This window comes from Peromyscus eremicus, chromosome 8a, assembly GCF_949786415.1.
Source record: "Peromyscus eremicus chromosome 8a, PerEre_H2_v1, whole genome shotgun sequence".
Taxonomy (NCBI): Eukaryota; Metazoa; Chordata; class Mammalia; order Rodentia; family Cricetidae; genus Peromyscus; species Peromyscus eremicus.
The window spans coordinates 90,437,257-90,454,761 of record NC_081423.1 but is presented as its reverse complement, the minus strand read 5'-3'; the positions used below and the strand labels follow the sequence as shown (position 1 = coordinate 90,454,761).

Sequence of the window (17,505 nt, the reverse complement as noted above, 5' to 3'; positions counted from 1 at the left end):
TATATCTTAATATTTAGTTCATTTTCTATAGTACCACACATACATTTCAGTGAACTTCCTTTCTGTGTCTAAATACACCTTCACGGCCCTCTACCTCAATGCCCACTCTCATTGAAGGCTCTTCACTTCACATTTCATATTTCACATTTCCCAAATCTGAATGACTATGTTACCAAAACTTGTGCCCATCTGCCTGTTTGTTTATGCCTCCCAAACCCTCTAAGTATACATGTATTCATCCTTTAAATCTCCATTTAGTCACTACACCCCTAGACATACTAGAGATACGACTCTAACTGTAACTCATAGCATAAATGAGGACATGAAATTCTTTGAGATTCTCCCTAAAGCTATCTTTTCAGCTTCACTATTCCCCAACTTACTCCACATTCCAGGGGCACCAGACAACTTGTTTTACCTCGCAAGCACTACCTGCTCAAAGCTGCAATCATTCTCCCCCCCTTCTTCAAGACTCACTGGGTCAGAATGAGGACCTCAGAAAAATTAAACCCAACCAGGCTAGTGCCACCCTGGATGCTCACCTCTTTTTATGACCTATGGCTAGACCTAGTTTTTTCCAAAAAAATGTGAATCGCCAAAACAAAGACAGTGATTGCCACATTCACCAGTCTATTCCGAACCCCCAATCCAGTGCCCACAATATTCTTAGGGAAGAGGAGGGAGAAGGAACTACATTTGGTCCCACCTCTCAGCAGCTCCTAAGCACCCTGGCTTCACATTCATGGCCCTTACCTAATACCTTGAGTGCTCAGCACTATGTTTCCACACACATCTTTGGGCAGACTAAGGACAAGGATAGTGTTTTCTCAGCTTTGTAGGTCTGGCATCTAACACACATTTAATGCCTTTCAATCAAGCATTTCTTGAATTGCTTTATGATAAATTCTTTATGATTTCTATACCAACTATTTCATTTACAAATAAAATAAAAATTAAAACTCATTATCAGAAGAGTCTAATTTCTTCATGTCATAAGCTCACAACCTACTACACCAATAACCACAAAACGAACAAGAACATTATGACTCCAAAGAAGAAAGTGGTTCTTACCCTGGATTACACAGGATTAAGAGACAAGCTTTTTCATATATATCTTATTCTATCTTCCAAAATCCTAGACAGTTTTCAAAAAGCTTAATTTTATTTAATTGTGAAGATATTACACTCAATTTGACACAAAAGGCAAAGATAAAGAATCAGTGAAAGAAAACAGAGGGACTAAACTTAAAAAACAGAATTTAAAATAGCAAAGGAGTCTAGCAGAACACCAAACGGGATCTGAGGAATTACATGCATTTTAGTCCCTAGAACAGGAAAATATGCACGTGGTTTTCTTCACCTAGAGACTAGATCCCATAAAGGTACTGGAAATCATCTGAATTTAAATTTCTCTCCTGGTCCTGCACATAGACCAACAATGGAACCAAATAAAAACACCTACCAGCAGTGCCTACATCCCAATGAAGAGAAAGTGAATAGCAATTCCAAGATCCACATAAAAGTAGCCAAATAAAGATCCCAAACTTCAACCAAATTAGCACAAAGTACAAAGTCACTACAACTGTATGTTTGGCAACACTACAGACTGGCTGCATGGAAGTCATACTTCAATTCTCAGGATGCAAAGCATTACTAGAAGATATGTGAACCACAACAGTGCACTTACTAAGTAAGGTTGAAGCACTGTGCCTGAGAAGGAGGTGCCGAACTGGACACACGCAGCTCTTTAAAGACAGGCAGCAAGCTCTAGGAAGTAACAAAGTACATTCAACAAATAGCTGCTATCTGGAAGTACATGTGAAAAGGAAGTTATCATTCTTCATTTGGAGAACACAGAAAGTGAGTGAGTTCTTCAAAGACACACACACCAACGAACACACTCAACTCCGACTCATGAAGCTGAATTAAATATAAGAAGAAACAGGAAGAGTAAAAACAAGTGTCAAAGATGATTAAGTTCTAATTAAGTTTAGATTTAAAACCAAAGGCCAAGGAAACCATCTGTGACTTATTTTTGCTCAGCTCTCCATTTATAAGAAGGACACAAAATATTGGTCTAGTCAATTACAAAACAGTATTTCAGCTATACCGAAGTAAGTCTTATTCCACCCCCTTCATCTTTAAAAGCATTAAATAAAGAAGTGAAGGGTTTCTATTATTATGAATTATTTTTTCAAATTTATGAATAAAGAAAAATGTCTATTCTAATTCATAAAAACAAAAAAAAACAGTGAAAATGGTAACAATATTCCATTGTTCTTATTCATTTATAATACACTGAGTTTGGGAAATATTCAAAGGAAAGCATGTTCTTGAGTCTATTTAGGGAAAATAAGCAATCTATTTTCTGATTTTGTAACAACAGCCAGATGTGCTTTGAAGTTGACTACTCCCACTTTGTAATCCGCAGGCAGCATGGACTTGGATGGAGCAATGTGTAAACAGTCTTAAGGCTGACTTCTTTCATGTTTTTTCAGAAAACCTCCTTCTCTCAAAATACATCAAGAACAAATGCCACAAAAAAAAAGAATGTCTAGCATGGAAGCTACAGCACAGTCATGTGAAATACTGATGGAGATTAAAATACATAGAAGGCAAAGCCCCAAATAACTAGATTCCAACAGCACAAGTCCATCAGGCATCTGCACATTTGTTTCAAAAGCAAACAGAATAGCAATAACAAAATATATAATAATTTAAGCTAGGCATTAATACAGATATATGAATGCTCTCTAATGAAAACTGACTTTTGATGTCTTATTTCATTTAGTTTTTTAGTAGACACACTGGATTACAAATTGTTTTTTTGTTGGTTTATGTTTTGAAATTATTCAGGTTTTAGCTCAACTTCCATAAGAAAATACCTTCTGATGGACTAATAGTCAGTTAGAGAAGTTTTGTTTCCAGAAAAGTAAAAAAGTACTTTATTAGATATACAAACTTTAGAGGGAAAGACATTTTCAAATGATATATTACCAGGTACACCAACTAAAATAACTTTTTAAAATTATAATATAGGAAAACTCTTCACAGGATGAAGGGAGCTGGGCAGGGGATTCATCTTTCAACATCTAGTCAACTGTGCTTCAAGAGTATATCTTATCTATAGAAATCTTAGAAATCCATGTCAGGGCCAGTGAGATGACTCAGTGCACCGGTGAAGAAGCCTGCTGCCAAATCTGACAGTCTGACTTCAGTCCCTGGGCCCTACATGATAGAAGGAGTGAACCAACTCCCACAAGTTGTCCACAGACTTCTATAAGTATGTGTGCACGTACCAGTGCATGTGCACACACACATGTGCACACACACATACACACACACAAACACACAAAGAACATTATTTTTCCACAGAAATAATTCTACATGTGAAGACTCATTCACTAGTTTCCCCAAAATATTTCAGCAATCATTTAAACAAGCTTAAGTAACATATATACACACAAACACACCATCCAGTACCACAAGGAAAAGGAAAGAAAGGCCAAATGAACAGAACACAAGCAGGAAACACTGTTGTATGCTGCCCGTGAGACAAATTACACCATGCTGTGTCAAGAAAGGACGTTTCATCTATTGGTTCTGATGGCCTAAGGTTCAGTTTTGGTTTTGTTTTTACCTGGTTAGGTTTTTTTGTTGTTGTTTTGATTTGTTTTTTTCTTGAGGTTAAGTTACAGATCATTAGTGGATCTTTGATTCTCAGCACCACTTTAAACACAGCACAGAACTCGTACGACTGTTCACTATTACTCATTAATGTTTACCTTTGGTTTTAATTATTACTTTTACAGAGCTATTTGATATTGATGGGTTTTGTATCTTGATTTTGATTTTCAGGTAGAAACGTGAAAAGGAAACTATTCTCTTGGTGGTAATTTCTAGTCTTATTGAAATAATTATTTATTGAAAATGTATTTATTTCCTAATCAGATCCACTTTATAAATACCCCATGACCATACAAAATAAACTCACAAACAAAACTTCTTTTCCTTGGCCACTGTTCTATAACCATATTTCTTTTCATTTTTAAAAACTGTCATCTCCTTTTTAAGATCAACTATCAGCTATAGTGATCTCAACCTAGTTTCCGGTTTGTGGTGTTTTTAACTTTACTTACTGACTTCTGTGTATGTGGGGATGTACACACCACACTGTGGGTGTGGAAGTCAGAGGACAACTATTGAGAGTTGGTTCTCTCCTTCTGTGATGAGGGTTCTGGGGACAGAACTCAGGGCCTGAAGCTCGACAAGTGCCTTTACCCAGGAAGTCATCTTAACAGCTCTTGATTTTTGTTGCTTCATTTTGTTTTTTATAAAGACAGGGTTATTCTATAGCCTGGGCTAGCCTCAAACTCATAGCAATCCTCCTGCCTATGCTTTGCAAATGCCGGGAGTACATGTTGCTTTACATGCCTGGCTATTTCTTGACTTCTTTCAAAAGATAACTCAAAGTGAATGATGATTTTTAAAAGAAAAAATTCTACATGAACATACAAAAATTAGTTGTCCTGAAAGGCTTCCAGGTTTTTCAGGCATGATAAGTAAAAATATGAAAAGTACATGCATAGTTCAGGAACACAAATGATTTATTTTATTTTTCTTCAAATAATAAATAAAAAGACAAGAGAATACCCCATGGCTGACTGTTCATTATAAACTTCAGAAAATATTTAGTTAAATTTTGTGAATGAGATTCACTCTATAGTTCTTTGAGTTTTAGCAAATCCATTCAATGGCATTGTCTTAGTCCACATTCTATTGCTGTGATAAACTCCATGATGAAAAGCAGCTTAAGGAGGAAAGGGTTTATTTACCCTTATAGTTGTAGTCCATCAGGAAGAAAGTTGGGGCAGTGTGGTGATATAATGTGTACCCTAATAAAATTTGCCTGAAGATCCGAGGACAGAACAAGCTACTAGATTAAACAGAGAGGCCAGACAGTGGTGGCACACGCCTTTAATCCTAGCACTCAGGAGGCAGAGATCCAGATGGATCTCTGTGAGTTGAAAGCCACCCTGGATTACATGAGATTGATTCAGTTTAGGAGAGAAACAGAGCCAGGCAGTGATGGCACACACCTTTAATCCGAGCACTTGGGAATCACATACCTTTGCCTTTAATCCTAGCACTTGAGATCTCATGCCTTTGCTACCAGTATTTGGGAAGCACACATGCCTTTCATCCCAGCACTAGGAAGGAAGTGGAGTGGAGAAAGGTATATAAGATGTGAGGAGACAGGAACTAAAGCTTTTCAACTGAGAGCCTTTTTGGCTGAAGCCTTTTTGGCTGGAGGCCTTTTCTACTGAGGAGTCAGCTCCTTTTTGGCTGGACCCCTTTTGCCTGAGGACTCAGAGACATTCAGTCAGAGGATTTGTGGAGTTGGCAAGGTGAGAAGTAGCTGTGGCTTGTTCCTTTGTCTATCTGATCTTTCAGCATTTACCCCAATATCTGGCTCTGGGTTTTTTATGAAAAGACCATTTAGGAATTTGAGCAATAGGGCAGGAACCTGAAATAGGAACCTAGAGGCAGGAACTGATGCAGAGGCCATGGAGGAGTGTCGCTTTACTGGCTTATTCTCCATGGTTTACTCAGCCTGCTTTCTTTTTTTATTTTTTATTTTTTATTTTATAATTTAATTTAATTTTACATATCAGCCAGGAATTCCCCTGTCCTCCCTCCTTCCACCCTCCCCCTCCCCAGCCCACCCCCCATTTCCATCTCCTCCAGGGCAAGGACTCCCCTGGGGATTCAGCTCAGCCTAGTAGATTCAGTCCAGGCAGGTCCAGTCCCCTCCTCCCTTCACCCAGGCTGAGCAAAGAGTCCCTGCATAGGCCCCAGATTCCAAACAGCCAGCTCATGCGCTAAGGGCAAGTCCCGGTCCCAATGCCTGGATGCCTCCCAAACAGTTCAAGCTAATCAACTGTCTCACTTATCCAGAGGGCCTGATCCAGTTGTGGGCTCCTCAGCTATTGGTTCATAGTTCATGTGTTTCCACTAGTTTGGCTATTTGTCCCTGTGCTTTTTCTAATCATGGTCTCAACAATTTTCGATCATAGAATCCCTCCTCTTTCTCGCCGATTGGACTCCCAGAGCTCCACCTGGGGCCTGGCCCTGGATCTCTGCATCCGCTTCCATCAGTCATTGGATGAGAGTTCTACCACGACAGTTAGGGTGTTTGGCCATTCAATCACCAGAGTAGGTCAGTTTGGGCTTTCTATGGACCATTGCCAGTAGTCTGCAAACATGGTATGTACTCACTCATAGGTGAATACTAGATGTAAAACAAAGGATGACTAGACTGCTACTCACAACTCCAAGGAGGCTACCTAGTAAAGAGGACCCTAAGAAAGACACAGGGATTGCCCAACGACAGAGAAATGGATGAGATCTACATGAGCAAGCTGGACATGAGGTGGGGTAATGAAGGGCAAGGGTTGAGGGAAAGAGAGCTTAGAGGAGCAGGAAATCCCAGCTGGATCAAGAACAGAGAGGGAGAACAAGGAAAAAGAGACCATGATAAATGAAGACCCCATGGGAATAGGAAGAAGCAAAGTGCTAGAGAGGTCCCCAGAAATCCACAAAGATACAGCCTGATTTCTTATACTACCCAGAACCATCTGCCCAGGGATGGCACTGCTCACAGAGGGCTAAGCCCTCCCACATCAATCATTAATCAGCCAATCAATGAAGACATGCTTTCAGTTGAGATTCCTTCTTCTTCAATGACTCTTGCTTGTGTCAAATTGACAAAAACAAAAACAACCAGCACAGGAATAATCAGTAATTTAAAATCCAAAGAGTAATTTAAAAAGTTTATATATACTTGAAGTTAATCTTTAAAATCTACAAAGTACTATTCTGGCCTCTAGCCTAGTAAGAATTTTTTGTTTCTGCTATATAAATCCAATTAAAATTAGCATCTTTTCAGTTTCTGAAAAATGTTAGTCTAGCATCTTTCATTCTGCATAGTGTTCCTGAAAATCATCCACTTTTTTGTATGGCCTGCTAACAGTTCTTTGAATCACTGAGGCAAACTCCATTGTATGTATGCACATGCCATCTTTTCATCCATTCTACACTTAGAAGTATTTAGAGTCCTTTGCATTTTAATCAATTATAAAATAAAGGGGGGCTATTACAAATACTTGTAAGAATGTTTGGTTTGAGTAGACACATTCATCTTACTTAAATCAACCCTCAGTGTGACATTCTTGGGTTATATGGTAGATGTTTTACTTCCTTTGAAAGTTGTCCAGCTTTGGAAAGTAATATTTTGCATTCCCAGTAGAAAGAAGTGTGTTCCAGTTGCTCCTCATCCTTACCAGCACTTAGCACTGTCAACTATTCGCTAAAACCCTTTAACAGACATCTAGTTGTATCTCTTTACAGCATCCTTTGCCTTTCTTTTCATTAGGCTTCCTTAGCAAGAATTCTTCATTCATTCTGAATAAAATTCCTCATCATATGTGAGCTCTACAGATTATTTCTGTGTTGTCTGGTTTTGATACTAACACTGGCCACACAATGTGATTTGGAAATGATACTTCTATCTTGTTGAAACGCTGTGATGGTTATTACTTCTCCCTTAACTGCTTCATTAGATGCATCAGATAAATCATCTATGACTGGAGTTTCCTTGGTGGAATATTTTTAACTACAAGTTCATGGCATTTAATAGCTATAGAACTATTCAGATTTCTCTTTTTAGTGAGTTCAGTTTGCTGAAGGACTCTGTCCCTTTTATCTACAGTCAAATTTATGCCCTCGGAGGTATCTGCAGTAATTCCTTATTTGACTTTGAACATCTGTAGGTTCTGTAGTCTATCTCCTCTTTCAGTACTAATATTAGCAAGCTTTTTTTTTTAATTCTTAGTCAGTCTGGATAAATGCTTGTTAAGTTTATTTGTCATTTAAAGATCCAGCTGTTAGTTTCATTTATTTTTTTTCTAATGCTTTTCTGGGTTCAGCTGCTTCTGTTTCTATTTTAATCTTTACTACTTCTTTCATCTACTTGCTTTGGGTTAACTTGTCCTCTTTGCTCTGGTTTCTTTAGACAGTTTGATGACTTAGTACTTTGTTCTTTTCTTTCTTACTGATTTCATCATTTTTACTTCCAATATTTCTACTACAAGGTGTCTACACATAATCTTTGTGTTTAGCTTTACTTGAAGGTCACTGGGTTTTATGAATGCATAGATCAGTTTTTTTCACCAAATTTGAAATTTTTCAGGCATTATGTTTTCAAATATATTCCTGATCCTTTCCCCCTCTCTTCTCATTCTAGTACCTCCATTATGCCTATGTTATACTGATATATTTAAAGGCATCCCATATTCTCTGAAACAATGTTTATTTTTTTAATCATTTCTTTCTGTTTTACAGATTAAATTCCCGTAATTCATATATATTTATTTTATTTTTTACTGAGAGTCTATTCCCATTTGATGGTGATAACTGCATTCTTTACTTCTTTACATATGGTTTGCCCCTTTTTTTGAATATATTTATAATGGCTGCTTTGAAATCGATTAAATCTGGCCTCTGGATCCCTGAGTGATTTCTGCTGCCTGACTTTTTCCCAATGTCCAGGTCACTCACTGGTAATTCTTTGTGTGTATGGCTTGTATGTTTTCTCGAAAACTATACATTTTACAACATAGCAACTACAGATTCTGACCCCTCTGTTAAGAAGCAACTGCTGTTGCTTACTTGTTAATTATTTCATAGCTTAGTCGGACTATTTTTGTGTAGTTTGTTTCACTCACAGCATAAAGACTTGGTGTCACTCTTCAGTAGGCACAATATTGGTCATACACATAATCAGCTTTGGATGCCATTGGTTTTAGCAGGGCTATCTCTATTTAGATGTTTCCATTCCTTGTATTTCTGCTAAACTGGATATTTAGTTCAGTTTACCATCAAAATCTCCATTGTTTCCTTGGGCCTGGTTAGGAAGTTTACACAGTTTCCAATACACTGAGTTCTTGGTAGAACTGACCTCACTGTTCTGGACTGCCTGGGCCCTGGACTAGATCTCTGGGCCATTATGGGCACCATGTAGATACACTACCGCTGGTCTTCTTGGCTTGCCACCCTTGATATGCAATCTGCACTATGAATGGAAGGCTATGTTCTATGAATGGGGACTGAGTGAAGAAAGGCATCCACACCCCTCACTCAGCTACATTCACCAGAAGCTTACCCTTTTAACTCAGACTTTAAATGGCTACAAAATGCTGGCAGCATACCGTTCCCTAGGACATACAATATCTCCAGATTGGGAATTGAGGGAAGGGAAGAGAGAGAATTACTATCTTCTTGGTCACACCCAGTAAGGATGTGACTTCTATAATGCTGAGCTAGAGTGACAGGAGAGAACAATAGTAAGTCATGGCCTAAGTGCCACAGAGTTTTGCTGTTCTTAACAAGCTATAATTGGTTTTCTTGAATAAGCATGTAATCATTTGCTCTGTGCCCTTAGGATGATTTCCATATATTGTTAATATTTCTCATCAATTGTGCTGCTTAGCAAGAGAGCAAGTCTCCACAGTTTGTAATGCTGCTAATTCAAGGGATAAGACTCCTCTACCTTCTTTTATGTCATAAGCATTCCATGCTGTTAATTTTCCATGAAGACCTACTTTAGCTGGTTCCCACAAATTCTGATTTGCCACTGTTTATTAAGTTAAAGTATTTTCTAATTCTGAAATTTTCAGAAGTATAATATTGAATTGATAAGTTTTTGTGGAATTTCCAAGTATGCACTTGTTTTTAAGACATAGTACAATATAGCCTAGGTTAGTTTCAAACTCATGATCTAGCTGAGGATGCACTTGAACTCTTAACTCTCTTGGCTTTGCCTCCCAAGTGTTGGTGTTGTAGTCATGCACCATCATGCCAGTTTTATTTACGCTTTGGTGATAACTAAACCTAGCTGTGACCAAGAAGATTGGAGTCCTCTCTCTTCTCTCAGTTTTTAATCAAGAGCTATATAGATACTGGTCAATAGCTCTAGCTACTGAGTGGCTCTAGCCCACACCATTTCTGTTATTGGTCTCTAGTTAGATCTCTTTATCTGAGGGGTTATAATTAAAACCATTATAGTCACGTTGTAAGACTCAAAAATGGTGACAAGGATGGTTTGTTGCTCAGTGGACAACTGCCACTATTAGTTCTATTACCCCTTCCATGGAAAACAGTTCTGAGTCCAGTTCTATTGTCCATGACCCTACAAAGCTATCATAGATGTACCATCCAGGGCTACAGCAACAGTTTGAGTCATAATTCAATTCTCTAAAATTTTACTATGATATTTCTGAATGTGTTCCTAATAAAGGCACCATGGCAAAAGGTCAAATGTATGTTGTTTTATACACACACACACACACACACACACACATCTCCCCGCTTTCTCAGATCACCCCACACATTAGCACTGAACATTTCCTTTTCAGTCCCATAGGCCAAAATGCTGAGCTCCCTCTGCTGTGGGATGGTCTGTATGTCAAATGTGTTGCTGATTGGTCAATAAATAAATCACTGATTGGCCAGTGGCCAGGCAGGAAGTATAGGCGGGACTAACAGAGAGGAAAATTGAGAGAACAGGAAGCTGGGTGAGAGAGACACTGCCAGCCGCCACCATGACAAGCTGCATATGAAGATCCCGGTAAGCCACGAGCCATGTGGCAAGGTATAGATTTATGGAAATGGATTAATTTAAGCTGTAAGAACAGTTAGCAAGAAGCCTGCCATGGCCATACAGTTTGTAACCAATATAAGTCTCTGTGCTTACTTGGTTGGGTCTGAGCAGCTGTGGGACTGGCGGGTGACAAAGATTTGTCCTGACTGTGGGCAAGGCAGGAAAACTCTAGCTACATCCCTCCAAGTCTGTGTCACTAGAATATCATACAGCCCCATTGACTGAGCACTCCAGAGCCAAGTGATGAGAGAAAATACAAGGGAAACAGATGTAACCTGCATGGCAGTCTTCTTGGTGCAACAGAGGTACTGTTCCCTGGCTTTGTACTGACAGGCCCAATTCGCTGCCACTGCACCACAACAGGGTTTTAGGCTGGACTAGGGATAAGGTTAGGAAAAGAAAGGAAGGAAGGAGGGAGGGAAGAGGGAAGAGGAGGGAGGGAGGAAGGAAGGTAGCATTCCCACTGGTTCTCCTTGTCTATTTCCTAGACCTCTAGCTGAAAAGATGGGTTTTTCTGTGGATTTTAACCATCTAAGCCTACTCCACAATTCCCCAATTTTGCCTACCCTGGAGTCAAAGCTGGCAGTTAAATAAGAAAAGCAAATATGCAGACAGGCACCAAGGAAACAGCCTGCTGTATCAGCCATGCCTGTGTTCCTCTCCCATTGGCCTGCTTTGTTTACTTGTCAGCATCCCCAGGCGGCTGCCTCCATACTCTGTCTAGAGTTGTCAGTTACAGGAGCTAAGCTGCAAGAGGTTTATTTCATTGTGGAGTGAAACGGAAGTTTATACTCACTTTTAAAAGAAATTAATGTTAGTTTCTCAAATAAAACTCTGAATATAGTTTCACTTCCCAAATGCAGGCTTGGGAAAGTGCTATAAATATTTTTATGGCTGTGTTTGCTTTTATGAGTAAAAACTATTTAATATAAAAATTAGAAAACATAAAATGTTAGGAAAACAATCACTCATATTTTTCCACATAGAAATGATCTTAATATAGTGAGTACATATTTCCAGACAGTTTTAAACTTTCAGGAAATTAATCTTCCCAAAATGTTAAATTTTTTGCATAAATGCCCCTAGAATTCTCATTAAGATGACTTGTCCTACTCACAAAATCTGATATTTTTATTCATGTAGGAAATATCACAGGAAAAAAGAGAAGTCCAATATACCAATATGTTCAACTTGGTTTCTCCCCAAGATTAAGACATAAGATGAAAATGCGTTTCTAACATAAATGGAAAAGTATTAGATTGCCCAGATAAAACTGTATGAAGTAGCTGAACTGATGTGGCCCGTGGTGAACACTATCGCAGCTCAAGACGCTCTATGAACCAATGCCAGGCACTTTCTCAATCCCTTCAGTGAGATCACTGGAGGGAGGGTACACAAAGGACAAAGAAGAGAAAGCCTGAAAGAAATGAGAGGAAATAGGAGAAAGACAAATGTGAATGAATGGTCTCAAATATTATCACTTCAATCCCAATGTAAGAGTAACTAATACATTTTAAGGTAAAATTGATCTTCCTACAAAGAGTTATTTTTCTTTTAAACAAACAGTAATGACCATGATTTTGGTGCTGCGATTCAAAACCTTCATGTAGTGGAATCTTTTCATTCTGTCAGCATTGTAATGTTCCCATGTACCTCTAGCCATAGAAAACAGGAAAAGGGATGAGAGTTCCTGTTAATTTGTTTATGATAGTAACTGCCATTGGTTGTTATAGTTACTCCACTTATAAAAGAAAATTCATAAACACATTCTAAAAATACGTAAGAAAATATTTATTGGAGCTAAAGAGTTGGTTCAGCAATTAAGAGCACTAGCTGCTCTTCTAGAGGACCTGGGTTCAATTTCTAGCAGCCACAGTGTAGCTCATAACCACCTGTAATGATGAAGCAGCTTGCTTTACCTGACTTTATTTGTATTTCTATATCTACTTTATTTGGATGCTGTTGCTATGATGGTAGTTTGTTTTCTCCTCTCTGAGTGGTACTGGGAACTAAAAGGATGCTCATTAATAAGACCTTTAATTAAAAATAGAAGACCTATCCATTCCCACAGATATACAAGCAGAAACTCAGAAGTGTAAGTCAGATGAAAAAATAAGGAGCCTGATTCCACTAGAAGTTCACAGATTTTTAATAACTGGATCCAAAGATGTTGGAATGGATGGAATGCTTAAGAACTCAAAGCTAATTTGAAGAATGAGCAACCTCAATAAGGATTCAAATAAACAGATGATGAAGTACAGAAGTAAGTTAAAGATCAGGGCAGAAATTTAACAGCATGGACAAGAAATCAGAAAGGAGATTTAAATGAGAGATAAACTTTCATTACTACTTTTAAAAAATCTCAACTTCAAGTATATACTAGAAAAAAATTAACATATTCCTGAAAAAAGAAAGCATATTTTGAGAAAAAAAAATGTATTTAACAAATTCTAGAAAATCCAAATTCTAGAACAAGTCCAGCATCAGAAGGAAGAAGGTACCGACAATGGTGGCGGTGGCGGCCATGTCAAGAACGCAGCCTTACCTCACAGCACAGATCAACTCTAGCTGCAAGCTGCTCCTTCAGAGACAAAGAAACAAAGCTATCTAGACACCCACAGATGAAACTGAATGATGAAATGAAAACAAACCCCAAGCTTTTTACTAACATTAGAGTTTATTCCACTCTGACCAAGAGATACAGGCTAGCCTGGTTAATGCAGATGCAGTATAAGTCTGTAAGAATGTAAAGCCTTTCTATGTTATAGGATTTGTAAATCTGTTGAATAACAAAACAGCAAAACAAATTCCCAAGCAGGACTAGTTTTAAAGCATTACATTAAAATATTTTAGATATTTAAAAAAATTTCTTATGTGAAAGATTTAATTTTCTGGACAGTTAAATAATCACGACGAAAGGGAGGTACTAAGAAATGTGCATCCAAAGCTCCAAAAGGCTCAGGGCAAAGGCAAGTTGAAAAGAAAAGCACCAGGGTTTCATTCCCTTCTTTGATGATGCTCTCTAGCAGAGGCCATCTGTCCTTCTGTGGAGTTTCCTGTGCTCTCCCATGCTGGCAACTGGACTTCCCTCCAATAGCAACATCCCCTGCACCTTCAAACATGACATGTTCTCCTTCGGGCTTACTGTATTCCTGCCCGACAATTCCACTTACCCTTTCTCTGTAACTAGCCTGTTCCCAAAACTAATAGGAGAGCCATGTTGCCTTCATTTCACATCTTGTTTCCACCCTTCTAACTGTCCATCCAGGACAGACACCCTCCTCTCTCCATCTTCATCCGCCCCATTATTCTCTGTAGTCCCTGAAAAGCAGAGCTGCTCTTGCCTCTTGGCAACAGCTCCACTACAGTGAGTCCACAAGGTGCTGGCAGCCTTTGAATTTCATGAGCTCCATGCCTTTAATTCCACAATTAATCTTATCATCTCCTCAAACTTGGCCAGTCTAAAATAAAATTAAGTTTTAAAATAAGTTCTTCTACCTGATAGTCAATTAAGTGGCCAAGCCAATATTTCCATTTCTCAGTCCGGTCAGTCACTGAACATCCTTTACTCTTCCACAGCTTTTCCTTCCTGCCCTTCCCATTCAGCAGCTGCCACACTAACACACGCTGCACTCTCAACACATAATGGGTAATTAGTCTACTTTCTTTGTGTCTACTCACATCTAGTATAGCCTTCATAATGTCATTAACAAAATTTGCCTAAAGCATTTTGTTAAAGACTAGGATGAGTAAGAAATGGACAATTTGTTAGCTGGCTGAAACTGCTACAAATCTTCTGAATGATACTCAAGTTTTAGTGTAACCTAAGTAACAAAATATGAATACAACAATTCTGGTCAAGAACTCATATTAGCAACAAACTGAGAGCAACTTGGCTATCCAGTAAAAGCAGAATACTTCAATTTTAGACCCCATATACAAAAGAAAAATTAATGCTTATAAACTTAGATAAAATTCAAAGCTGTAAGTCATACTGAATTTATCCAATTTTATTTAAATTTTGAATGTTATAAAGTCATATAGAAGAAAAGAAATATTTAGTCAGGTCAAATATCTCTTATGTGGTGTGTACAGAATCAGAAGTTTTTCAACTTTGGAATATTTTCATAAATTTTAGCAACAGAGTACATCTAATCCAAAAATCAAAAATTCAAAATGTTCTAAATTCTAAAATATTTTGAGTGCCAGTGATACTCACAGATTCCATTTGGAGAGCATTTAGATTTTAGATTTTCAGAGAGATTTCAGGGCCTCTCCTGTATAACAATGTTAATCTCTGTGCTAACATTTTGTGACAACTTTATTCCTCTGATTTTCATATCTTTAAAATTTTAAATTCTTTTTATTCTTACAGTGCTGGGATATAAATTCTTAAGTGGCAGAAACATAATGAAAATCATTTGAAATCCTTTTTAATGTCCTCAAAGCAAATGAACAGTGTATATGAAAAATAGAATATAAAAGGAGAGAGAAAACCTCCAGGTCTCGTTATAACCTGAAATCCAAAAGGAAGCTTCTCAGCCAGCATGACAGAGCACAGCTTTATCTCAACACTCGCCATGCAGAGGCAGAAAGATTACCCAGGAGTATGAGACCAGCCTCAGCTACATAGTGAGTTCTAGGCCAGCCAAAGCTACATAAGGAGACTGTCTCAAAGAGAAAATGAAAACAGTAAAGTCTCAACTTCACACCTAATACAGTCCAGTCTATCAACACTAACTACCCAATCCCTAGATAATAATACCTAGGAACAATCCCATACAACCAGTTTGGTTCACTTACAGCAACAAATCTTTTTCACATTTATTGTTGCCTTAAATTCCTCCTGCCTACCTATGCAAACACTTCCACCCTTTGTGAGAAGGGCCATCAGGCAGAAAAGGAATGCCCAGGAGTCCTCTGACGCCCTCTGTTTCACAGGTTCCATCTGGGCACATAAACACCAGTATGCAGACATCCCCTGGAATAAGTGGCTCTTTATAAATGACATGGCCCTACAAGGCAGCTGCTCACAGACTGTCACTGTAGACCTGTCCCCTTCCTAAATTCTAGACAAAGCTAGTCCTACTCCTTACCCATGGTAGCTGCCAAGATCTCTAGCTTGCCTTGCCTATCATTCAGGGCTCCTTTTCCCTCTTGGACTCCAATTAATCATCTTCAAATTCCCTTCTGGGTCAATTCTTAAATTCTGTATCTACTAAACCAAGAACCTGAAAAAGAAACCTATGTCCATAGTGACATTTGTACATGAAAATCTCTGTCCATCATGGCAATTCATTCCCTGAAGCTTCCTTGTGTTTTTCTTTTTTTAATCTGAATGACTTTCTTCATGTTCTCATTCTCTTCTTTCCCCCCTACCACAGCACATTCACAAGCCACATAACAACATCATGAACAACAAAGCACTTGTAAAATGATGCTTCCATAGTATAGCACTGAAAAGTTCCATCAGTGAAGTGATATCATAGGCACCATACCTTTCATTTACCTCTTTACAAAAAAAAAGGAAGGAAGGAAAGAAAACAAAGACTTTTTTTTAAGTTGTCCTATTAAGCCATCAGTGCCCTCATACATCCTGCTTTACTGCACCTCTTGATAAGGTCATGAGGGTGACACTCAGTGGTTAACCTACACAATCTAGGTTCGTGTACACACAGCAAGGAAATCACCGATGATATGGAATGTAGGATGTTAAGTGACATGCAACTCTACTTTACTTTGTGTATAATTTAGTTTGGTATTTTTGTAATATATCATCTTCAATTGCTATTTAGCTATTTTATGTGCCTGACTTATTTCATCAACAAGAAAGTTGGCCAAGGACATTTTACATTTCTTTGGAATGTTCTCTTACTTAAAATTCTTTCAGGGCCAAAACAGTAATAAATGTTTAATAACCAATGTTCACTGAATAGAGTTAAATTAGTTAAGATGCTTTCTATACACAGTATGACTCTGCCACATTGATATGTATATAAAAAAATACTGGTTTTACCCCAAGATTCCAACTATTCAGGCGAGCATCAATGTCACTCTCATCCAAAGAAATTGGAGACTTTTTTGAATGAATTTCCTGAAATACAAAATAAAACAAGGTAAGAAGAAAGGAGAAAAATAAATTAAAGAGGGAACAATGGAAGAAATAAAGGAGAAGGGAGGAAGGGAAAATGGGGGAGGGGAGAATAAGAGGAAGAAAAGAAAACAAGACAAACTATAAGTCATTCAAAGTAACGAGTGTTTGTGTACTTACTTGGTGATGTGGTCTTGCCCACAGAGGACAACTAAACTAGTCTCTAACTAATGACTGTTTAGTACAGATGCTTAAGGCAATGAGATGCCTTAACAATATATTCACAAAGTAACTAGATTTCAAAAAAAATCAAAAGAATATTTCAAAAATTAATCCAGACTCTTCTCTTTAAGTTTCTTCCACAAAGCGTTTTAATTGTGGTGTACCACAGTAGCTTGAAAGCAGGGGGGAACTTGAAAAGATGAATTATTTACTCTCCTTAAAATTAGTTAACAGAGAAGTTTTGTGTTGATGGCCAAGAAACCCTTTGTTCTTAAATTAATTCTCACTAATACACTGTACAAAAAGAGAAATAAACTCGAGACTCGCATCATGAAAATGCAATTATGTGATTCTACTTTCCTCCTGTATAATTCATAGTATTACACATGTATCAACCAAATTAAAACTAATCAACTAAAGACAGCCTAGGAGCTATGCAGAGAAATGACCAATGATCTGACAACTCTAGGTG

General features: G+C 38.0%; 1 protein-coding gene across 1 annotated transcript in view; it reads right to left on the bottom strand.

Moving 5' to 3' along the window:
* The window catches only part of Cep112 (centrosomal protein 112), a 423,208-nt gene that overhangs the window by 363,115 nt on the left and 42,588 nt on the right, over positions 1-17,505 (bottom strand). Inside the window, exon 6 of the mRNA XM_059272022.1 lies at positions 16,737-16,814. Coding sequence (XP_059128005.1) covers positions 16,737-16,814 — 78 coding nt within the window. The remainder of the gene's footprint in view (positions 1-16,736; positions 16,815-17,505) is intronic.